At 36.7% G+C, this 26500-nt stretch overlaps 1 protein-coding gene across 1 annotated transcript in view; it reads right to left on the bottom strand.

The window, feature by feature from the left end:
• The window catches only part of KCNH5 (potassium voltage-gated channel subfamily H member 5), a 303474-nt gene that overhangs the window by 107490 nt on the left and 169484 nt on the right, over nt 1-26500 (bottom strand). Inside the window, exon 8 of the mRNA XM_047079822.1 lies at nt 4159-4358. Coding sequence (XP_046935778.1) covers nt 4159-4358 — 200 coding nt within the window. The remainder of the gene's footprint in view (nt 1-4158; nt 4359-26500) is intronic.

The following is a 26500-nucleotide window of genomic DNA, read 5'->3' as shown; positions in this document are numbered from 1 at the left end:
CAAGATATCACTGAAGAAGAGAATATGGATAGGAAAGAGAAGAGGCACAAGGACTGAGCTCTAGAATATCCCCCTAACTTAAGATATTATTTTAATCAAACTGCTTTCAAGAAATGCCATACCATACCAGAGCACCTGGGTGGGTCAGTCAGTTAAGCGACTGACTCTTGATTTCAGCTCAGATCATAATCTCATGATTTGTGGGTTTGAACCACATTGGGCTCTGAGATGACAGCATGGAGCCTGCTTGGCATGCTCTCTCTCCCTCTCTCTGCCCGTCCCCCACCCTCACTCAGGCTCTCTCTTTCTCTCTCTCTCTCAAAAATAAATAAACAAAAAAGGAAATGCTATACCAAATTACATATAAACCAGAATTATATGATAGTGTCAGTCACTACAGCATGTGCCAAGAGTGGCCATTATTTTTGTCAATTTGAAATATTAAAAATGGCCTCTTGCTGTTTCAGTATTTATTACAAGTTAAAATAGTATTTTTGTGTGTTTATTAATAATTTGTATTTTTGTAGATTTATATAAACTATGTACTCAGCTAATTTTTCTCCTCAGGCATCTTAATTCTTATTGATTTACAAAATCATTTTACATATTAAGGTAATTAACCTTTCATTTGTGACATTTGTTCCAAATATTCTATCTTATTTTCATTTTCATGGTCTTTGGTGTGAAAGATTTTATATTTTCTAGCCAAATCTATTCACCAGTTACCTTGTTATGTATTCCATTGCTTTAATATGTACAAAGATAAATTAAACATGTTCACATAGTTTCTTTTTACTAGTTTATGGTTTCTTATTTTTTGCATTTAACTCAGCCCATCTGATATTTATGTTAGGCCATATGGGAAACCCTCATTAAATATTTTCTTAGATCTTTAGCTCATTTTATAATTACACTAAATAATACATCAATTCCTTCTTTGTGATATGTCCTTTGACTTACATTCAGTTCTTATCCATAGTAAACTCTAGTTCTGAGATATTTATTCCCATTTTTTGCTTTGGCTACTAATTCTTGTGTCTATATGTGGATACTTTATTATCATATTTTAAAATTACATGTTATATATACTATTTATTTGTCAAATTACTGAATGCCTACCTAACAGACATGTGGGTTTTCTGCTGTGGTTGTTAGTTTCTGTACTAAACCAAAGTAGAATGACAATTTTTTTTCTTTTGGTTCAGTATAGGATATGGTGTGGTAAGAATGCATTATTTATTTATTTACTTATTTATTTATTTATTTTTACATTTATTTATTTTTGAGAGACAGAGTGAGACAGAGCACAAGCAGGGGGAGGGGCAGAGAGAGAAAGGGACACAGAATCTGAGCTCCAGGCTCCAAGCAAGCATTCAGCACAGAGCCCAACGTGGGGCCTGGACCCATGAACTGCAAGATCATGACCCGAGCCAAAGTCGGACGCCCAACCGACTGAGCCACCCAGGAGCCCCAGGAATACATTGTTTTAAAGTTTTTATTTAAATTCCAGTTAGTTCCCATGCAGTGTAACATTAGTTTCAGATGTACAATATAGTGATTCATCACTTCCATGCAACACCTGATGCTCATCACAAGTGCACTCCTTCATCCCCACCACCTGTTTCACCCATCCCCTTTGGTAACCATCAGTTTGTTCTCAGGGTTAAGAGTCTGTTTCTGTAAGGATACATTTTAAAATTCAGCCTCATTGACTCTGCAATTAGTAAGAATCTCATATACCTCCTTCCCAGGCCCAGACTTTAGCATATATCCCTTTATTTATAGTTCTGTCACGGCTTACCTTTCATGTCTTTGGGTGGGGATTTTCTTAATAGGCTGGGAGAAATCAATACAGGCATGGAGAGTTTGCTGCCACATCAAATTAAACTTTAGATATGTTTTATACATGCATAACAAAGGTTTCGTATTTGCCACAGTTATTTAACTCTGCTTCTCCCATTAGTCAAAAACTACTCTTTCTGGCTTCCCATTCAGTTAGAGGCATGATTTGTTCTTTTTTCTTTTTTTTTTTTAATGTTTATTTATGTTGAGAGAGATAGTGTGCTCACACAAGTGGGGGAGGAGAGGGAGAGAGAGAATCTCAAGAAGGCTCTGCACTGTCAGCACAGAGCCTGACACAGGGCTAGATCCCACAAACCATGAGCCAAAGTCAAGAATCAGATGCTTAACCAACTGAGCCACCCAGGCGCCCCCATGATTTTTTCTTATCCAAAAGCTAACCCACTTTAATACTTTGACTTATTTCTTTAAGAATCTTTTCATTTGAACTAAAGGTTTATTTTACCTTTAATATTAGCTTCCCAATCTTTTTTTCCCTATTATTCTCCTCTCTTTGGATACTCTACTAATCAGAAGTACATTTCTGTTGCCACAAATGATGAACAGGCAAACCAAACAAAAAGAAAGTGGTAAATAATAGGAACCCAGAAATTGTTTCCTCCTGCATGGTATGTCCACTTTCAGACATTCCCCATGCCATTGCACTATACCCCAACTCCATCAAGAAGCAGACAGGTAAGCAAGTCCTTAAAGTTTGTGAGAATCTATTCAGCTCCCTTCCTGAACTAATCCAGCATCTGGGACTCAAAAATCTGCCCCTTACTAGATCTGGGCTTAAGGTATAGGTCAGTCTCTTTTCAAATGTAAAAGGCCATTATTCCATCATCTTACTGATGTTTTCTGCCAGCTGCCATGTGACTCCACTGAATTTTCTGAAAAGAAAAGCTTCTGACTGAGATGGTGATTGACAAGGTAGACGGTTGTCTCTTGATCTCAGTTTCACTGAATGTGGACCTCCAAGGACATCATGTTTCTGATGTCCTAAACACTGACCCTCATCTGTGTCCCTGAGAAAGATTTTCTTCCTTTTTTTGGACACCCTCCTTTTAACCACATATTGTCTGGCTTGGGCATACATTAATCAAATTCCACAGAAGGTGGTTTGTCTTTTTCCTGTTTGTGGTCATACCTTCCACTTTAATGGCTGTTTAACTAGAAAATTAATACTGCATCTTGTTGGAAGGGGGAAATCTCACCCTCTTTCATGATTCCTCACATAATTACCCCCAAATATATCATCTGCACTCCCTCTGAAGGCTTCCCTCCCTCAACACTTCCATGTCTGGTCCCTAAATATCCCCTCAACCATCTGCTCCTAACAACAGCTGCTCTGACTTAGAACTACCTAAATGAAACTCCTCTGACTGAACATTGCTTGGTTCATTTGCTCTTTCCCTTTGACATTGAAAGGTGCTTACTGAGCAGATCTTAAAGAAAAACTCCAAGTCAACATCATATGATGAAAAGAACAAATCAAATTTGTGGGAAATGGCAAGGAAGGTAATGTACTATCTGATTAGCATGTCAAAAATTCAGTACCTAAAAATAATGGTCTCCACTGATTCTTATAAAGTAAAACAGTTCAAGATCAGTTTTTTCTAAAACTCGTGTTCAAGCCCTACTACCCATTCCCCATATTTGATGTGAATCAGCTGGGTGTAGGAAATCAGAATTTATTTTTTTTTTATTTGTTTTTTTTTAAGGAGGACTTTGGGTCCTTCTTTGCCCCTGGTAGGAAATAGATGGGAAGAATTAGAAGAGGTTTCATGAAGAGACAAGTGAGAAATAAGAAAACAGAGATGTCAGATGAATGAGGTGGTATCCACTTTACAGATTTGTGTAAGGAGAAGAGGAAAATAAATAATTGTAAGTTGCTTTGTAAATATGTGTGAGAAAGGGGAGAGATTTAAGTAGAGGACAGCATAGAAGACATAGAACTTTTTAGTTTATAAGCAAAACTGTTTCTTTCTAAATTTTAGATGGGCAAAAAGTCAAAGGAGAAATTAAAAATAAAATCAACCCGAAGAGACGGCAGCACTATTAATTCTAGAGGAATGCAGCAAATTACTCTGAGTCGTAACAAGTGTTTTAGGGAAATGGAGTAATCAGTTGTTTACAGAAACTATAATTTCTACACTGATGATTAATGGTTGAGTGCTTTTCACCTTCTCAGCACTCAATAGATACTATGATTGACTGATATGTCACTTAGGAAGCAGTACACAGTGGGAAAGCTATAGGCATCAGAAGATCCCATTGAAACGGAAAATAAATAACAACAATAATAATAACACATACCTTCTCTGTGTCAATGCCTTTTGACATGGACCATGTTGAGACGATATAATCCATGACTCGTTCACTAAGGCCTTTGGGGACCTGATACAGTTTCAGAAAGTCCCGTACATTATTCAGCATCTCATGGTATCGGTTGGTGTTGGCATACATTTGCTGGAAAATTGTGGTAACGTTTCCAAAAATGGTTGCATAAAGAAGAGCTGAAAGAGAAGAAATAATGAAAATAAAACAAATATCCCAAGTAAAAATAAATATGAATATTGGCCAAGTCAATGAATCATTTGACAGCGATGTCTTTACAAACTTTTTGAGATTAACTCATGTTAAGCCCTGAGAAGAGTACCTGGAATTAGGTATTCATTCAGGAAATGTTCTTCAGTCTGACAAACAAGGCTTTATGAGCATTGCTATCCTAGTTAACATGGCAAAACATGAGAGTGGCTAGTGAATTTTGTAAAGAATTAGATGATCCAACGTTAAAATTTGCCTAAGGAATTCTAGCCTTATGACTAAAGATATCCGGCAGCCTTGTCCTCCTGAATGAAGCCTAATCAATTTAAGTTTTCCACGGATTGATGATCCAGTTTAGAAATGTATGCTCTTTATCATTGCTTGCTTCTTTCAGCTTCTGTAATACTTCCCTGCTTGTAAATATTTTTAACAGAACATCAGAAATATAAGGAGTGAAGACAAATCAAAGAATTCTACTTTTTAAAGGAGGTTCTGGAGAGAAACAGGATTAGAATTAACAGCTAAATTAAAATTTTGGAATTGCCTGAAAATTCCAGTTATTAAACTCATGTTTAATCCTAGCATTGCAAGTTTTTTTATTCCATCGTTTTAATTAAGAGAAAGGCCAACTTGCAAACCACTGTTATTTACCTGGAGGGCCCTATGAATGCAATACAGTTTTTTAATTCCCCTGACTGCTATGCCCTCCCTCAACCCATAATTCACCAACTCTTCTCTCTCCAGATGTGGTCAGGCTACTAATATTAACCTCATCTTTAAAAGCAGTTGAAGTCAGCCCAAATTCAACATACCTCCAATCTAACCCTACCCTACCCTATCCTGTCTCTTTGGTTCCAGTCCTTGATTGACAGTATGCTCTTTTGAAAAGGGGCAGTACTTTATTCCCCTTAATATTCATAAACACAATGTTTAGCAACCACATATGTTCCATAAGCAATTCACAAATAAGCGGAGTTTCAGACAATGGTCACTTCCATTCTATATCCTCAAAACCATTTGAAAAATGACTCCTCCAAACAAAGTATGGTCTGTTTCATTTTGCAATTTCATCAGCCAAATCCCATCTGAAGAAAGTGGTATAAAATCAAGCTAGTGAAGCAACTTCAAAACCTTAATCTATTTTTAGAAAATCATTTGGTTTTTTTAAGAACAGTTGTTTGAGTACAACAAATTATAATTTTACAACAGAAAGCCATGATTTTATAAGCATTTACTCAGTTGTTTCTTTCTTTGCTGTCATTTAGAGATTTTGATACCAGTACAGAACATTATTTTTTAATTTTTTTAACATTTATTCATTTTTGAGAGTGAGAGAGACAGAGCATGAGCGGGGGAGGGGCAGAGAGAGAGGGAGACACAGAATCTGAAGCAGGGTCCAAGCTCCAAGCTGTCAGTACAGAGCAAGACACAGGGCTTGAACTCATGGAGTGCGAGATCATGACCTGAGCTCAAGTTGGACACTTTACTGACTGAGCCACCCAGGCGCCCCAGTACAAAACAATTTTTAAGGCAGAAGATGTTTTGTTAAAACTTAATAGAAACAATATAGTGCTGACATGTCTCAACTGGGTATTTATTTATTAATTTACTTGTTCATTCATTCATTCATTCCCAGTAGAGTTAACATACAGTGTTACATTTGTTTCAGGTATACAGTACAGTGATTTGACAATTCTATATATTACTCAGTACTCATCATAAGTGTACTTCATCCCCTTCACCCATTTCATCCATCCTCGCACCCACCTCTGGTAACCTCTGGTAACCATCATCTTGTTCACTATAGTTAAGAGTCTGTTTCTTCGGTTACCTCTCTCTCCCCCGCCCCTTTGCTTGTTTGTTTTGTTTCTTAAATTCCACATATGAGTGAGATCATATGGTATTTGTCTTTCTCCAACTGACTTATTTCATTCAGCATTATATTATCTAGCTCTATCCATGTTGTTGCCAATGGCAAGATGGTCTTTAAATCTTTGAATATTTATATTTAAAAACCAAAACAAAAAAATAGGTTATCACAGATTTAACATCTGTATTTTGTCATTGTTGGTATTAGGAAAGACAAATACAGAAATAACGTGAACAAATTAGGGTAGATGAATCATGTAACGAACATGGAAGTTTTTCATTTTCAGAAAAGAGAAATAAAGAGAATTTATATTTTTAAAATAATGAGCATTTCAGAGGTTAATAAAATAATTCTACAATCATTTTTTTGAATAGTGTTTTGCTATTATAAGTTGTCAATAAATATCAGAGGACTACCTATTATTTTGACATGTTTAGCTTGTTTGGCTCCCTAGAATGCTTGCAATATGCTATATTTGCCAAAGTGTCTTTCTACTGCCTTTTAGTTTAACAAATTACCACACATTTCATCCTTTTGGGTACATTAAATATGCACATATTCTGCTCATATAAACATTTTAAGCACTAAAGCATGAATAATACTGCCAAAGTATTAAAACTGTACAGCATTAATAAATGAAGGATATAATCAACGTCCCATTAAGTTAAGCATATTACAAATATATCCACTTCTGCCCCCCATTTTCATGTGAGTGTGGTGGGTAGGACTAAACAAGGTCATAATTAAAGGTAAGACCTATTCAATTATATGTACTTATATTAAATTTTTTTTTACTTTGACATAAGTTGTAAAAATCATGCAGAAAGTTCACATGTACCCACATGCAGCTTCTCTTGATGACATCTTACACAACTAAAGTAATTTATCAAAACCAGGAAATTGAAAATGGTACAAAACAATTAACAAGACTGTAGACCTTATCCATGTTTCACTATTGTTTTACATGCACTCATTTTTTGGTGTATAATTTTATAAAATTTTATCACACGTACAGGTCCTCTTCCTTAAAAATATTTTCAGCGTTTAGGACTAGCATACATTTCAAAACTAGAGTAACAACAAGTACGATATTTCATAGCAAGCAATAACACCACTTCCCACCACAGTCTGTGTTCCCAGGATAAATGGCACATCTGTGTGTGTGTTCGCCAAAATGTCCATTTTTAATAGCATTTATATTTGGCAGCAGTGTGGCCATCATCAACTAATCTTATCTTTTTTTATTTTATTTTTTTAATGTTTATTTTTAAGAGAGAGAGCACAAGTGGGAGAGAGGCAGAGAGAGAGGGAGACAGAGAATCCAAAGCAGTCTCCAGGCTCTAGGCTGTCAGCACAGAGCCCTAGGTGGGGCTTGAACTCAGAACCGTGAGATCATGACCTGAGCCAAAGTCAGCAGCTCAACTAACTGACTGAGCCACCAAGGCACCCCAATATCTTTTTTATTCATTAGTACTTTTCCAGTCCCTTGGAGAACCTTTGGTCCTCCCTCTCATTCTCCCTTGATTAGGACACAACAGATCACTCCAAAAAGTGTTAATAACTCTGAATCTTCAAAATCTGTTTGGGTCTTAACTGGGTTGGGGTGGGGAAGGTGGAGCAGAATTTAATACCAGTGGGAATACCATTTTTGCTCCTATGGATTTCCCCTAATTTTCTTTTTTATAAATTGAAGTATAGTTGACACATGTTGCATTAGTTTCAGGTGTACAACACAGTGATTCTACAAGTCTATGTTATGCTTCACTCCATATGTCAGCATTCAATGCCATTACAATACCATTGACTATATTTCCTATGCTGTGCCTTTTATCCCCATGACTTATTCATTCCGAAACGGGAAGCCTATATCTCCCATTCCCCTTCACCCATTTTGCCTGTCCCTCTACCCTGTCCCCTTTGGCAATCATCAATTTGCTCTTCGTATTTATGGGTCTGTTTCTGCTGTTTGTTTGTTTGTTTGTTCATTTGTTTGTTTTCTGAGATTCCACATATAAGTAAAACCATATGGTATCTATCTTTCTCTATCTGACTTATTTCACTTAGCATAATATCTTCTAAATCCATCTGTGCTACCACAAATGGTAAGATCTTATCCTTTCTTAGGGCTGAGTCATTTTTCATTATATATACATACACATCATCTTTTTTTTCAAATTTTGTAATATTTATTCATTTTTGGGGAGCAGGGGAGGGGCAGAGAGAGGGGAGATACAGAATCTGAAGCAGGCTTCAGGCTCTGAACTGTCAGCACAGAGTTCAATGCAGGGCTTGAACCCACAAACCACGAGATCATGACCTGAGCTGAAGTCGGACACTTAACCGACTGGGCCACCAAGGGGCCCCAATACACATCATCTTTATACATTCATCTACAGATGGACAGTTGGGTTGCTTCCATATCTTGGCTATTGTAAATAATGCAATAAACATAGGGGAGCATATACTTTTTGAATTAGTGTTTTCACTTTCTTTGGGTAAACACTCAGTAGTGGAATTATAGTCATAGGGTAATTCTGTTTTTAATTTTTTGAGGAACCTCCATACTGTTTTCCACAGTGGCTATACCAATTCCCACCAACAGTGCACAAGAGTTCCTTTTTCTCTACATCCTTTCCAACACTTGCTATTTCTTGTCTTTTTCATTCCAGTAAATGGGCACACGTCTAAGGAGAGAGGCCCTGAGGCATAACACACAATAATGAGGTAAACAGATCTCAGTAAAAACTATCTTTCTGCTGCTAATTCCCAAAGTAAGACCTGTCTCCCGAATTATAGACATGCTTACCTTGTTGGATATCTAATAGCCATTCAAGTTAAACATACCCAAAAAAGAACTCTTAATTTACAACACCCTCTCTCCAACAACCAAATGTACCTTTATCTCAGAATTTGTAAAGCCACAGCTAGTAGCTCGGACCAAAAGCTACAAAGTCCTCCTTCAATTCACTCTTTGGTTCGTTTCCTATCCCTAATGCATCAGCAATTCCTGTTGGCTCTACCTTCAGAATATAGCCTCAGTTCAGTCACAGCTCACCACCTTTACCAGCACCCTTGCATACTCTTTGTGCTTTTCCACTAGCTAGCTGTGTTTCCATGGGCCAATTACTTTCTGAGCTTCTATTTCTTCACTTACAGCTTTAAAATTACAATAGAATCTTCACAAAGGGGTTGTGTTAAATGAGATAATTCAAATAAAACAGTTTTAAAAAGAGAATCCAATAGGGAGTAAGCCTCCATGAAATGTTATATTCCACCATCATCACCACCACTATCATCATCATCGTCTTCATCATCGTCGTCATTGAAATAGCTAGCAAACAATTTTTCACACAGCAGAAAGAATCATCTTTTTAAAAAAAAAGAATGAAATTATCTTGGGCCTCTCTACCTCAACCCTTTCCTATCACTCTTAGACTTAAATCCAACCTGGTGATGTCCCAAGGACAGTATAATCAGAGCACTGCCTCCCTCCCTAATCCTAACTTCTACCAGCCTTCCCTCATTCCTTCTGTTCCAGTCATACTACCCCTCTTGCTGCTACTCTAATATCCAGTCATTAATGCATCAGCGCCTTTTCACTAACTGTTCCTACTACCTAGAACACTCTTCTCCAAGATCTTTACCTGATCCATTTTCTCTCCTCATTCAGGTCTCTGTTCAAAACCCAGCTCACCACAGAGGGCTTCTGTGATCACCTTTCTAAACATCGCCTTTCTCCAAGACCACTCTCCATTAACTTGCTACATCTGAGATCTTAATTTTATTTATCACCACTTTATTTTTATTTATTTACTTCTTGCTTATCTACTTACTTCTCTATCTTCCCCATTAGAAATGCAAATTCCATGAGTACAGGCATAGGTCTTGTCCTTTTTGCTTACTGCTATATTTCAGACCTTGTTCTTTGTACTCCCTACTATATTTCTAGAACACACACCAGGTTCTGGAACATCCTGAGTATTCAAATATTTTTTCTAGTATTTTCACACACCAAAAACCTAAGAAGCAATTTTTCAGAAACATCCTTCTTTCTAATCAAAGTCTTATTGGTGATACAAAAACATGGAAGGAATACACATCATTAATGTGAGTAGAAGAACAAAATGTTTAGAAGTTAAGGTGATGTATGCTTTGGCTATATTAAGATAATAAATAAATTGGGAAGACCCATTATCATTCACCAAACATGAATGCCCATGGTTGGCCTGGCTAGTTTTATAGAGGCCTGTTATATAATTTTACCCTTTGAAGGCAATGCAATATAATCAACTCACCTACTTTACTAATAATAATTAGGCTAATTTATTAACATTTGATAAACCTCTTTTTACATGCACTCCTGTAGCCTTTTAGGCTTAGGACAACTTTAGACAAGCTACTTTTGCAAGCTTATCATATTTAAAGTCTTGGTAATTCTGGCATACAGATCTGTAAATGCCTTACCTAAAAGTCTTTTATTTTCTAATTCACACAAAGGGATTATTTTGAAGATAATGATGGTAGATTAAAGATAGCCACAAACCTCTGACACTTCTTCCATTCACAGACAGGGTCTATATCTAGGTATCGAATACGGTTACTGTACTCATATCCCATTAGCTGGGCCCAGGCCTTAGGAAACTGGAAACCTCTGATTTCTTGCTTTTTCAACATCTGCCCTTGGAATGTAGTTTCCATTTTGTAAGGAAGTCCATGCATTCTTCTAGAAAGACCCACATGAAGGGGAATCAAGGCACCTAGCCAATAGCTTAGCTAAGCTCCCAGCTAATCACTGGCCTTAAATTGAACAACTTGAAATGTTGATATGAGAAGAATATTCTGGTAACACTTAAGGTTATACAGGTGGTTCAATAAAACATTTCTTTCCATTCACATTTATATTTAATACTGATAGTTAAGATATGATGGAAAATGTTCCATCATTCTATAACTATGTGTGCAGTGCATGGCTTGACAACATAAGCTAACAAGCCATGTTGGTAGCTGAGCCAACTAAGAAGTGGATCTTACAGACCCATTCAAGCCACCCAAGCTGATACCACATGGACCAGAAATAAGTCATGCATTCTTATCTATACATAAATTAGACTCAAGGCAAAAATAAATGGCTGTTCTTATTTTAAGCTGCTAAGTTTGATTAGTTATACAACTAAAATAATTTAAACCCTAATAAAATAAATGGATTCTCAACAGGACAGAGAACTGGGGGAGGAGGGGAGTGAGCTCCTCATGATGTACATCAGAGCCCAAGAGTATATTTTAGGAAATACTTTTAAAATATTTAATATACTTTATATTTTCAAATCCAAAACACCTATTTTTTTATAATATAAACATTAAGGTCATGAATGTTTAATGTATTTTAAACGAGGCATAGATTAAAAGATTGAATAATGCCATTATAACGAGTCATAGATTTCCTTATTCATTCAACATTGTGGATATCAGTAGATATTTATTGAACATCTATTTTATACCAGCCACTACACTAGCCACTAGGGATATGATGATAAAAAGAAAGATAGAATTCCTGCTCTCAAGTAGTGGCCACTACTTTCTCTAGAAAATATAGTCTTTAATTCTCCCACATTCTTTAAAAGAAGGTTAATGATTTTTTCCTTTTCATGGTTTATAGAAATTCACAAATAAACTTATAGCCAGCCCAAACATAAAAACTAAATATGGTTTATTTCTCATGGTTAAATAATTTGCAGAGTCAAACAAAAAAATCTATGTTCAGCGAATTAATTGTAACTCAGCTTCCACTCTTATGAGTTGCTCACAAAAAAACAGAGAAGATGATGCTACCTGGGTCTCTGAAGGAATTATGTTCTCTAGTCACTTCATTTTGTTTGCTCCTTAGGTCAAGCTGCATCTATTCATTTCGTTAATGATTTTTTACTTTTTAGACTTTTTGTGCCCATTCATGATGACATCCAACATTTACTTTTCCTAATTATCTTCTTATAAACCTTGGCAAGTAAACATTGGCTGTAGACTGAGCAATTTAAAATGTTGCTATGAGAATGAATTTCTGGTAACCTTACAACCTTGCAGGTGGTTTAACCATCATTTCCCCTTCTATTTATATTCACTAACGTCCACCTTTAACAATGATATTTAAGATACAGAAGGAAAATGTTCCATCAATCTGTGATTATATGTGTAGCTCCCAGTCTGTTAAGACACATGAAATGATTCCTGTTGGTCTTAGAACAAAGTGAAGAAGCTAATCTTCAGGAACCTGCAGTTTCAAAGTCTTACTCTCTTTCCAGCTCTCTCATAAAGGCTCCTGGCTTTCCTGGATGCTCCTTTTTTGCAATGACCCATATATGTAGGCACCCTCCAGGTATCCACTTATGAGAAGATATTTTATCTTTCCCAACCTCACTCAATCTGTGCCCCATTTCAGCTAGTATGTGAAATGTGCCAATTATCCAGTTAGAGATGAATCTTACTACTTTATATTAAATACTGAAAACCATTTAATATACTCTCTCTAAGGGATGTAAGAATTTTGAATGGGAGAATTCCAAGTTGATTAAATCATTATTTGAATTAAATGTCAACTAGTGAGATGAGTTGGGACACAGAGGGACAATTTTCAGAATTTAGCTAGTTATAGCATAATATTGGACAGATTGCATCAGCTTATGGACAATCCCATGAATGCCATAACAACTGACTATATCAAAATTGTCTCAATAATTGAATGGCAGTGATTATTGATATTATTTCTTATGTACCCTAAGAATCACTTGATTTTATAAAATTAATATATATAATAATACAAATTAATACATATAATAAAAAACATAATCCAATGTTAATAAGTTACTAATGTAACATCAAAGATGGAAGGAAAGGGAGGGAAGGAGATGACTGAAAAGATGTAAAAGTTTTGTTCATTCAAAAGAACTCCAAGAAATTAAAGTAAGAACAAAGAATCAATGGAAACGAATTTGACAATAAATTATATTTAATATAAAAAAACAATCAAAGGATCAAAATAGCTTGATCTTCACATGATCCTTCTGTGACAGTTATTCTATTTTTTTATGCTAAGTAAATCTATTTTCTTCTTTTCTTTCTAATCCAGCACAGTTCATTCAGACTTCTAGTAAAATTAGCATACTTACTTTGATTATATAGCTATAGAAGTTTTTGTAACTTTAATAAAGACTAGCTGGAAAATATAGAACAATGATTCTGAAATAAGAGGAATGATAATAGATCAATAACAATAGATACCCAATGAATACTGACCTCATCATTTCTAAGTCATTTATTATAAATCAAACAATGTTTCCTAAAGTACATCAAAATATATCAGGTAACCAAAGATAATCAAAGATTAAAATGGTGTGTTATCTTGAGAGGCCCCCAGCTCCTTTTAGTGCTACATCTTCCCTTTCTTTAATATACCTACCATCACCCTGAGCCCCCTTCTTACAGGGGCCTACCTCATTGCTCAGGATATCACAACCTCCTGGTTGATGCATTGCCCAGCTGATACAAAGGCTAGTTTTCTCTCTCTCTCTCTCTCTCTCTCTCTCTCTCTCACACACACACACACACACACACACACACACACACACTACTTCTGAGGGAGCTGTCTTAGGTACTGAACACCATCTCAAGCAAGGGCATAGCTTGATCTGCCATCCTTGGGACACTGGTCACTCTTATGTTCCTCAAATTCTAGAGCCATCTTAGAGACAGAAGAAGGAGAAATGTGAGGAGGTTTGGAAATAAAAAGCACACAGACAGAGCTTGCTGGTGATGAACACTCAGACATGTCCCAAGGGAAAGGAGATACTTTTTTTTTTACATTATTTTTCAAAAATCATAGTTACAAAGTAAGACTTAAACTTCAGCTGAGTTCAAATGATTAAAGGAAAATCAGATATGTTCATATCAGGTGAGGCCAAGCTTGGCAAGAGTCAGCACAGACACACAAAAAATAGAATACCAGCTTGGAAAAGATAGCATGATGGACCTTTCTGTTTCTGCAATTAAGACTTTTTTTTCTATGTCTAAAAATTGTTACTGTTTTGGTTTCAAGGCACAACACATACTTTTAGTACTTGTACTTTGTTTCCAACATTTTTTTTCCTCTGTTAACTTAGGATAAGGCATTTTTCTCCTCTACCATCTCCATTCTCAATCTCTCTCTCTCTCTCTCTCTCTCTCACACACACACACACACACACACACAGAGTTCAATTATGATCTAATCTGATGAACAGATGACAATGATATATATAAGTTGTACTTTTCAGGATATTTATAAATTCTTATATTGTATCTTTTTATTTAAAAAACTTTAAAAACAAAACAAGGAAACTATAATGGTGAGATTCAGAATACAACAGTACAATGATTTTTGATACAGGGATTCTCCTCTGCTCAAGTTATAAAATGCAAATCAACCTGCTCTACCTACTTAAAAGTCCAGCTTTATCAGCTGCAGGAAAAAAAAGAGAAAATAAAGTGAGTCCAGAATGGTGTAATTAAGGTGAAAATAAAATTTCTTTTGTTGATGGTTCTTTTCTGTTTATTTTGTACTATTACAAAAGTGTTAACTATTGTGCTTACATTATTATGGAAGCACCAGATATAATATTTGAAATAAGATACCTTTTTGCCAGAACACAAGTATTACTGATCCAAGCTCCAAGGACTGCTGTGGAACTTCCAACAACCTGAAGCCTTCCAAGAACAGTACCTGTGGAGCATACAGCCAAGAGCTTCCTGTGTCCTCTGCAGCCTAACTTCCTGCTCATCTTCAGTACAATTCATTCTGACTTCTGAATCTTTGTGTAATTTCCTCATTGTGGATTTCAAAATATAGCCACAATTTTTTTGCCATGTTGGTATGCACATGTCTTTGCATTGAGACGTCATTGCTTTTCCTACCATAGGTGGAATCTATTTCTTTCCATCTGGGCTGAATTCGTGACCTCCAACAGAATGTGGCAGAGATGATATTAAGCAAGTTTGCTTTCGATTTATAGATATATACAGAAACAGGGCTACAAGGATGTTTATAAAATGTTAGTTGGCTATATTTGGAAAATGGAATTTGTGGGGATTTTTGTGTTGCTTAAGCTAGTCTGTCTTTAAATTTTTACAATAAGCATGTACCTTTTTAGAAAAAGCATAAGTTATTTGCATTTTTAGAAAGGAAGAAGCTATAAATCTCCTTAAAGGACAATTAGGTCAGTTCCCAGGTGAGATATTCGTGAAAGGCCATTAAAAATCGAAGACATTGGGGCGTCTTGGTGACTCAGTCAGTTAAGCATCCGACTTTGGCTCAGGTCATGATCTCATGGTTTGCGGGTTTGAGCCCCACGTAGGGCTCTGTGATGACAGCTCAGAGCCTGGAGCCTGCTTCTGACTCTGTGTCTCCTTCTTTCTCTGCTCTTCCCCCACTCATGCTCTGTTTCCTCTTTCTCTCAAAAATAAGTAAAACTTAAAAAAAATCCAAGATATTAACGGTAATTGTAAACTTTACTTAGTGCTTATTATGAGCCTTACATATGTTATCACATCAAACTCACAAAATCACTCTAAGTTACTATTTTATCCTTATTGTAAACATAAGAAAACAAATTCAGGAAATTAATCTGCCCAAAGTCACGTCAGAGCTTCAGTCTCAGTAACTACTCAGCTTAATACCATTATCAACTTTAAGATTGATATTGCAAATAATAATCATCCTGTCCCATAGAAGACCTCTTATAGCCAATGTTAGCTGTTTACTAAACGTTGATCTGACCAAATGTTCTTAAGTATCAACAGTGGATCCCAAAGAATCAAATACTCTCAGGGCCTAGATTATAGGTCAAATAGAAACAGGATACATCCCTTAAGTGAAAGGTGCCAAGAACTGTTTTAGGGCCCCATCACTAAACTAGGATATGCTTACATGAATACAGATGAAAAGTCCTTAAATCTGCTATGCCACATTACTCAAATGTCATTTAATGCAGTAGAAAATAAAATTTATTAATATCTTTGTAACACAAAAAGAAAATTCTAGTTCACTTTGTTAACAGCTTAGTCACTATGATACACTATTATATACTATGATACATGTCAATACTAATCAAGCATTAATCATTATTTTGACTGACTTAAAAATTCAAAAATTTGGATATGTACTTAACTGATGGAATGGAATTCCTAATTTTTGAATCTTAGAAGGCAAAATATCCAGGGGACATGAGAAATACAAATCTAACATTTATAGTCTCCCCATCCCCCTCCTTACATTGTACATTCTTAAATTATTGCTGCGTCCTGTGACTCCCCCTTATAATCTAGTTTAGATGCCGTGTCATCACTTTGAAATGATTGTAACGGCCTTCACTTGGGCTCCTCCTTCTATTTTTCTCAATTATTAGGATCAACCCACTGAACTCAGCAACAAATAAATATGTTCTCAGCCATCTCTGAATCCTTTCTTTAAATAACTGGGCAGAGTATCTTGTCCAGTCTAGAGATCTATCTGCTTGTCAGTATTCTCCTGTTTCCCTTCTATCTGGAAATACACTGAACACCAAGTTTCCAAACCAGATAAACAGCATTTGGGGGGGGGGGGAAGCCTTTCAGTCTGGTGCTGGGAAAGGAGATGAGATACTGTGCATTTCTTTCTGTGACCATTGTCTCAACATACATTATCTAGAGATCCTTTATGTGGTGGAGATGCAGACAAAGTAACAACTTCCAAAGGCAAAACTGAACAATTTTATGAAGGAAACATTTTGATCAAGGAAACATTTTGATCAAGAGCATCGCTGCTGTTCTCTGGTCCATTGCTGGCTCCTCTCTCTCTGTAAGACCCCTTTATGAAATGGTTTACTAAGAGTTTTTCATTCTGCCTTCAGATGAACTCTTATAGCTTCCTTTCTATTAACATCTCGGAATCTCGTCTTATCATCCCATGGCTAGTGTGACCATAACAACTTCCCAGCTGTTCCCTTTATTTCTATTCTCCATTATAATGCAATGTGCACATGGACACCAGGCAAAATTTCCTAAAATACTAAAATTTTATGATTTTATTCTTCTCCTTGAGTATAGAGGCACCTGGGTGTCTCAGTCAGTTGAGCGTCTGGCTCTTGATTTTGGCTCAGGTCATGATCTCATGGCTTGTGAGATCAAGCCCCTTGTTGGGCTCTGTGCTAACAGCACGGAACCTGCTTGGTATTCTCTCTCTCTCTCTCTCTCTCTCTCTCTCTCTCTCTCTCTCCCCCTTTCCTACTTGAGCACATATGCTCTCTCTCTCTCTCTCTCAAGATAAATAAACATTTTTAAAAAATATTCAGTATATGCACATAGCCTATAAGGTAAAGGCATTCTGAAAGAAACTACAGGATGTATACAATGGTAAAATGTATCTATCTGCCAGATTCAGTACATTTTCCCCCCATAAGTTATTTTATCACTTCCCCACTTTTACTCTGAGCTACTATGAGTAAGTAACAATATTCTTGACTCTTTTTTTTAAACCAAGTCAGAGTTTTGCCCAGGGAATGAAAAAAATGAAAGTTAATTCAGCCTTCTATAAATAAAGGGATGTGAGGCTTTCTCTGACTCTGAGTATAACAACATTAGCATGACTGTATCTCTCCAGCTGCCTATACAGGGTATGAACAATCTTACTACCTATTAGAATTTCATGTAATGCATAGCAAACACTTCATCAAAGGAAAGGCATTACATCATTGAATGAATGTATTCTTTAAGCTTTTTAAGCCAGGGCCAGTATTATCTATCTCCTTCATAATCCTCAAGAATAACTAGATATTCTTCAACAGAGTGTGTCACTGACAAAAGTTGCTGGCAAAAATGAAACAATTACAACAGTGATAGGGACTCTGTCCCTTGTTTGGTGAAATTATAAAGCTAGTTTGTGTGAGCATAGAGACATTAAATTTTATGCACAATGTTGACACTTTAAAAAATGGTATTTTAGCCATTTTATAAATATAATGGGCCCCCTTTGCATTGGCCAATAGTCAGGGCTTGTGATCACATGAAACACACATGTATCAAGTGCTTACTGTGTGTAAACACAATGGTAGGCCCTGTGAGAGATATGGAGATGTGCAATTTTATATACATATTTAAAATTTTTAATTTGGTTATAAAACTCTAGGCTTAGGAATGATTATGAATTTTCTCATCTTCCTTAAAACTGTGCTAAATAATGTGTCAGAAATCTGACAAAATATCAACACAGTATGAATCCTGATCATTAAATAATTGTACATTTGCAAAACGCACTGGAAGAGTGAATAAGGTCAAAACTGAACAGGTTGACTTTACTTTCCTACTGAGACTGTTCTACATTAAGGTTAGCCTCATCATCGCTGACTTACCACTGCCCTTGACAACTCATTTCTCTCTTCCTTTTAAACAGTGCGATCTCCTTCACTTTTAGGACACACTGTTCCTCTTCTGGCTCTTGTCTCCTCTCTTATCTAAGGTGCCTGTCCAATTAATCGTTCAAACCAACACCTTTCTGCGAGGAAAAGAGGGCATTCTTAATGGTTACGTCGGGACAACAGGAATTAGTTGATCTGTTCCAGGTAAATCAGGGACACCATGGGTCACCCCACCTTATTCCAATTCCTCTTCCTATGATCCTGTCCCTCATTGTAAGAAATGTGGTTTATGGGCTTCTGATTGCCATTTGCATCAGAACTCACTCCTGGAGGAAGACTGGCCATTCATGGGATCAACTAGTATCTGGCCCTGAAAGCTACTTTGCTTACATACCCTACCATCTCATGTTGCAAGTGCCTTTATTTGGATGACTGTACCTCACAAGCTGCCTCATGTGGTGCCTAAAAGGAATCATGTCATTCCCTCCAGCCTAGAATATTCCCTAAATCTCTTTTTATAGTCATTGGGATGGGCACAAAGTATAAAACCAATGCTCTAGAAGGTGAAACCCCTACATTCTTCTTTTGCTGGGACTGTATATGGACTAATTTAGCTGACCCTGAGAGCTTAGAAGGAACAGTAAATGTTGGAAAAGATATAAGTGAAATGAAAAACCTATATCTAGAGAAGGCAAAATGACTTATAAGGTGTAAGGAATTTGATTTGATGGAGCAGTCCAGAATTTGCAAACTGTCATCTTTTCAAACACTATACTTCTCTATGACTTTAACAGATGTTGGTCTAAAAAAAAAAAAAAAAAAAATTTTCTGGATCAAATAAGTTTTCCATTAGCTCTCTCTCTCTGAGAGTCCCAATTCACATTAGCATATCACAATGCTTATTAACATATCAAAAGCTCTGAGAAGCCTTGCAGTAAAGACACCATTTTTCATAGTTGTTTGTTCTTGGAACCCTTTTTATTCATTAAAACCTTACAAACATTTTGCAGATCTCCATGGAAAATCATTTTACAATCACTGCAGCAGGCAGGGGGGAGCAGGTGCAGGCACTGGAGCATATGAGAGACTGTTGCCACAGTCCCAGGATGCTAATGCAGGCCAGCAGTGAGGAACCCATTTTAGCAAATCTAAAAACTGGTGGTGCTACAGCAACCAGTGTCACAGATGGACATAGAGAAGGAACTAGTTATGAAAGGTAATGCCTACCTATAGGAAAAGCAAGAGAAGGAGTGCTAGGTGAGACCAAACTTGAATTTGATCAAAAAATAAACCAGGCAGTGGCAGAGAGCAAGGTGAGGGGCTGTATATGTGAGTTGGCAGAGTTTGTTGGATTTTTAGGCAGACACTGTGTTCCCCTGCCACTGTTTTGTGGGTCTTAAAGTGGAGTTGTCTGAGTCTTTCTCCTTACATTTTTTTAATGTTTGTTTATCTTAGAGAGGGAGAGACAGAGTACAAGGTAGGGAGGGAGGAGCCGAGAGAAAGAAAGAAAAAGAGAGACAGACAGACAGACAGAATCTGAAGCAGGCTCCAGGCTCTGAGCTGTCAGCACAGAGCCTGATGCGGGGCTCAAACTCACAAACCGCAAGATCATGACCTGAGCCGAAGTCAGACGCTTAACCGACTAAGCCACCCAGGTGCCCCTCTAATTGAGTCTGAAGTCAATGTTTGATAAATAAAGAGTAAAATACAATAGTATTTTTTTCAAATATGAAAAATGAATGAATGAATTTTTTTCATATTTTCTCAAATATGAAAAAGACTCTTGTAGGTTTGGACAGCTTACACTGGAGCGTGAAAGAGACTAAAGACAGGTGAACAAGCTACCACATTGGTAGCCATCTCTGTGAAGAAGGAAATTATGAGGATCTGAAATAAAGCAGGGGCTAGCATATGAGGAGAGAAATAAACCAACCAAAGACATAAGGAAGAATCGGCAAGACAGGGTAACTTAAGCCAGTGGACTCAAACACGTTTATATTCTTGCAGTCTTGGAGGGTCTGGGAAAAGTCTTCCACACCGTGGCACTCTGTATATTCAGTGTGTACAATCTTCCTTTATGTCGAACTGTACCTTCTCAAGTATTTTTTTATAAATTGTTCTAGTTGTGTCTCTTTAGCCTCTCTATATAAAGCGTAAATTTTATTATAGACAAAGAAAAACATACCATATTTTCCATGAATTGTGCATTTCCTAGGAGAATCTTGTGCATTGCTTGGAACAATAAATTAAATGATGTAAAAGGATAACTGATGTTACGCATGCATTGTAAACATGCATTTTATATATGGTAAAGCACCTCCCTGACTTCTTTTAAAGATAAATTCCCATCCTGTGTTTAAACAAGATTATTTAAAGATTAATCACCAGAGGACAATGATGTATAAGACAATCATATAATCATCCAGTTAAAGGAACAAATCCATGTGATGAAATATGAAGACATGAAAATAATCCATCATGAAATAGCAGAATATATTACTCCACTTACAATTCTTGGGAGCAATAATTTGTAGAAACTCTGAGTATTCTGGTTACAGAAACTTTCCACTGTCAGCCTATTCATTAGTTGCTGGCTGAAAAGCAAAACTTACTAAATTGCCTAAAGGAACGGAGCCAATGCCAACCCGGTAGGTCAGCAGAAATGACACTAGTTTAGTAGTTTCAAAGGTTTTAATTCTTGATTTGATAAAATTATCCTCATCTTTCTAATTTGCAGGACCGTGTATCCTATGAAACACAGCATGATATATTACTAAATGTCTTCTCTATCTCCCACATTACTAGGCTTCATTCTTTTCTAATAACACTCGGTACCAAATGTTCACCTCAATAAATCATTACTGCCAAGGTCTGACGTATATGGAATAAAGCCATACCAAGTTCATTTTACTGGGCACATCACTGTGGCAGAAATGTCGACTATAATAAGCATGTGATGAAAAAGATCTTCAGGGCTCCTGTCAGGTAGTACATAACCTGACAGCGGGTTAAAATTGAACACTTACATGAAGAGGCTGGGTGACTGAGCCTGACAGCTGTCATTAACAGTGTGAAGAAACAGAAGTATGCCACCTAAGATTTCCCAGCTTTCACAGTTTACAGGTGCTTTCACATTCCCATTTAATCCTTGTAACAAACATGGAGTTGGGCATTATTCCCCACTTATGGGTAAGAAATATGTCTCTTCTCCCCATCCATAGCACCACTGCCCTGATTTAGGTGCTCATCATCTCTCAGCTGAATTACTGCAGTAGCCTCCTGGCTGAAAACCTTGCCAACAAGCATTTTCCAACTATAAGAACTGAGTTTCCGGGGGAACAGATGAACCTGAAAACTCAGTTGCTTAACAGTAACCACTTTTTGCTTGCAGTTCACAACTGTAGGGTGGATGTGGATTACACAGTTCATTAGGTTGTCACTAATTTATAGATCTATAATGTGACTCTTTTTTTTTTATTTTTTTATTAAATTTTTTTTCAACATTTATTTATTTTTGGGACAGAGAGAGACAGAGCATGAACGGGGGAGGGGCAGAGAGAGAGGGAGACACAGAATCGGAAACAGGCTCCAGGCTCTGAGCCATCAGCCCAGAGCCCGACGCGGGGCTCGAACTCACGGACCGCGAGATCGTGACCTGGCTGAAGTCGGACGCTTAACCGACTGCGCCACCCAGGCGCCCCTATAATGTGACTCTTGATGAGTGAAATAAATGATTTTTGCAATTGTTGTAGTCATTAGGAAAACTCATATGGTTTATCTGAAAATGAGAACTATACACAAATCAGAGACTCAAGCACATGTCAATATGTCATACACCCTTGGGCACTCAGTAAAAGTGAGTTGTAACAACTAACCGTCCATTTGGGAAGATGATTGTTTAATGATCTAGTGCTTTGAATTGCGTTAATTATTGTTTGCAGGCACCTAAGAAATCAGCCACTTATTTTTACTTTTCTGAAAAGGTCTGGAGTAAAAGAAAGTAACACTCCTCAATATTTTCTCCAAATGAAGTAATCAGGTAGTGGGGTATAAAAGAAGCTGGAAATGAGAGCAGTACTTAGACTTTGCAAGTCACATGGAGGGACTATCACCAGTCTGCTGCTGACAGACAGAAAATGATTTCTGTGTATGCATAGTGATGGTTCATGTTCCAAGGGCTGATCTGGTCCTAGCTTTTTACTTTTAATTAGGAACCCAGACTTCTAACATAACAGTGTCTTTTAGGAGGTTTAATGCCCACCAACCCTTACGCATGCAGGAGGCCTGGAAATAATTTGTATTTAAGACAAATTTGTATTTAGTTTTTACTTATGTTTTTAAGATTATTTATTTTGAGAGAAAAAGTGCCTGTGCACAAATGGGGGAGGGGCAGAGAGAGAGGGAGACAGCATCCCAAGCAGGCTCCACACTGTCAGTGCAGAGCCTGATGCAGGGTTAGATCCCACAAACCAAACCATGAGATCATGACCTGAGCCAAAATCAAGAGTCAAACATTTAACGAACTAATAAGCCATGCAGGTGTCCTAAAACAAATTTGTATTTAAAACAGGGGCGCCTGGGTGGCGCAGTCGGTTAAGCGTCCGACTTCAGCCAGGTCACGATCTCGCGGTCCGGGAGTTCGAGCCCTGCGTCGGGCTCTGGGCTGATGGCTCAGAGCCTGGAGCCTGTTTCCGATTCTGTGTCTCCCTCTCTCTCTGCCCCTCCCCCGTTCATGCTCTGTCTCTCTCTGTCCCCAAAAAAATAAATAAAACGTTGAAAAAAAAAATTTTAAACAAACTTAAGGGGCCCCTTGGTGGCTCAGTCAGTTGGATGTCCAACTCTTAATTTTGGCTCAGGTCATGATCTCACTCACAGTTCGTGAGATCGAGCCCTGCATTGGCCTACCTGCTGGTAGCTCAGAGACTGCTTGGGATTCTCTCTCTCTCTCTCTCTCTCTCTGTTTCTCTCTCTCAAAAACAAATAAGCAAAAAATAAATAAAATAAAACAAACTTAAAAATCCTCCCATAGAATAAAGAACAAAGCATAGACTAAAGTTTATCTCCTAGAACTTTATTCCTAAAGAAGTGAGGTTTTTGCTAGAGACTGTGCTTGTGTGTCTGTTACCACAGAAGATTCGAACTTCACAAGGAAGCTCATGATAAAAGCAACTGAGTTTTCTGTGTATAAATGTGCTTTTTCCTTTTAAATGGCTGGTAAGATTAACAGCATGGGATTTCTGCATTCAGAATCTGAATTCAAATCCCAAAAGCACCCACACCATAGCCTGTAACTTTGGAACAGTTTTTAATCTTTCTGAGTTTCTGTCTCCTCAGCTAAATAAAAAAAATCAATAATAATAATAATAATAATAATAATAAACCTTGGCCTATATGGTTTTTGGAGTAATTAAATGACATGAGTCATATAAAATGGTTTACACAGAGTTTGCCACATACAAAGCACTCAATAAAAGGAAGCTATGGCCAAGATATGGATATGGGTATGTTCTTAAATGTGCATCCATAGATGAATGCATAAAGATCACGTGTGTATATAAACATATATATGGAATGGAAAAGTAGTCATAAGAAAGAACACAATCTTGCCATTTGCCACAACAGGGATGGACCTAGAGTGTATTATCCTAAGTGGAGTAAGTCAGACAGAGAAATACAAATACCATATGATTTCACTTATACGTGGAATCTAAAAAACCAGAACAAATGAATAAACAAATAGAAACGGACCTGTAAATACAGAGAACACACTGATGGTTGCTAGAGGGGAGAGAGGGAAAATAAGTGAATGGGATAAAGAGATACAAATTTCCAGTTATTAAATAAATAAGTCATGCAGACAAAAAGGACAGCAGAGAGACTACAGTTAATAATGTTTGTAACCATGTTGCATGCTGGCAGATGGTGACTATATTTATCATGCTGAACATAGCATAAGGTATAGAATTGCTGAATCCCTGTGTGGTATACCTGAAACTAATATAACATTGTACATCAACTATACTTCAACTTAAAAAAATTTAAGTAAGATATATAGTTCTATAAGCAATATTGAAATCTTGCCAGTTGTCCATACGTTGTCATATGTGAAAACTTAAATCTGACTTCAATATTATATCGTCTTCTATAAAGGTTTTGGAAGTCAGAAAAATACTTTGTAAGCATTTTTTATGGCAAGAACATGGCTGCAGGTGATCAGCCAAATCTCAAATTCTAAAACTTTAGCAAGATTTCCTTCTATCTGAAATGCATTTTGGATGCACCATTCTTAAAAATAGACTATAAAATAACTTTATAAAGCAAGTAACCCTAAGATGACAAAGTATCAAATATGCTTTTCAACTTATTGCTAGATGAAAGGCCAAAAAAAAAAAAAGGCTAATTTAGACTAGAAAGGTTTATTTTCTGTAATTCTTATTTCCCACTAAGTTCATCTTCGAACAACTTGAAATTATGGTACATATATTTAGGGAACATCAAGTGTCTTCCCAAAAACGAAATCGGGGCTTCTGCTTCCAACAGCAATGTAGTAACTGATAAGAGCCATATCCTTCCATTATAAATAATGAGAAAACTGGACAAAATATATGAAACAAGAGATTTTTTAAAGTTGGGAAGCAAACAGAACATAACCGTGTTTTCCTGAGAGGCAGGAAATAAGATAAGCCCAGCAATTGCCCTGGCTATCTTTCTGGAGGCCACAGAACGAGGATGGGAGGGAAATCAGGTTGATCAAGGTGATCACGCTGAGCTGATGAGACTGGGACTGGAATTTGGGAAAGCTCTGGAGGCTAAAGTTTTTGTGACAAAGTATCATAAACAAATACGGTAAGCAAAGAAAGAGGTTCTAAAAACCTACATAGGTCCCCTTGAGTCTTTTTCTGCATACTACAATGTATAGATAGGGTGAACTCCTTGAGGCCAAGCTAGAAATAGCTAGCAGGCTATTCTATATATCTTCCAACCAGCCAGAGTGAAGAGACCTCGTTGAATATATAAGATATTCACTAGAAAACCCGGAAGTCATGTCTTAGGAGTAGGGCTAAACTAGTAAAAGAGTAAATGCTATTTTAGACTCTACTAACAAAGTTTTAAAAACAAGCCTTAAGAGAATAAGTTTATATGCAAATTACTGAGCCATATATCAAAAGAATATTCAAAACCCTTTGAATGAAATCCATCAACAATATAACATTGACAATATCCAACATCTGATAAAAAATTATTAGATATGTGAGGAAGAAAATGTGACCACAGACATAAAAATAATTAGTCAAAATAAACAGATCAAGAATTAACAGGGCTAAAATTAGCATACACGGACTTAAAACAGCTTTTATAAATATGCTTAAGGATTTAAATAAAAATATGATTATACAGTGGACAGAAAGAGAAGGTACATAAATAACCAGATGAAATTTATAGAGATGAAATATATAAAATCTAGAATAAAAAATTTACTGAATAAGATTTATAGCAGATTAGATTGTATAAGAATGAAGAACACTGGAAAGAAAAAAAAATATGGGTAAATATAAAGGATATTTTCCCATTTTTAAATTTATTTAAAAGGAAATTGGCCTTAAAGTACAAACAATTTTATATTGTAGAGTACATAACATATATAAAAGTAAAGTATATGATTAGCTATAGCACAAACAGGATAGGATATAAACACATGCTTTGCAAGGTTTTTTTAAAATTTTTTTAACATTTATTTATTTTTGAGAGACAGAGATATAGCACAAGTTGGGGATGGACAGGGAGAGAGGGAGACACAGAATCCAAAGTGTCCTCCAGGCTCTGA

Source organism: Lynx rufus, unplaced genomic scaffold (genome assembly GCF_022079265.1).
Source record: "Lynx rufus isolate CCGP_SWC_20201006 ecotype Redwood Valley unplaced genomic scaffold, mLynRuf1.p SCAF_17, whole genome shotgun sequence".
Lineage (NCBI taxonomy): Eukaryota > Metazoa > Chordata > Mammalia > Carnivora > Felidae > Lynx > Lynx rufus.
This window is presented reverse-complemented; position numbering and strand designations above follow the sequence as displayed.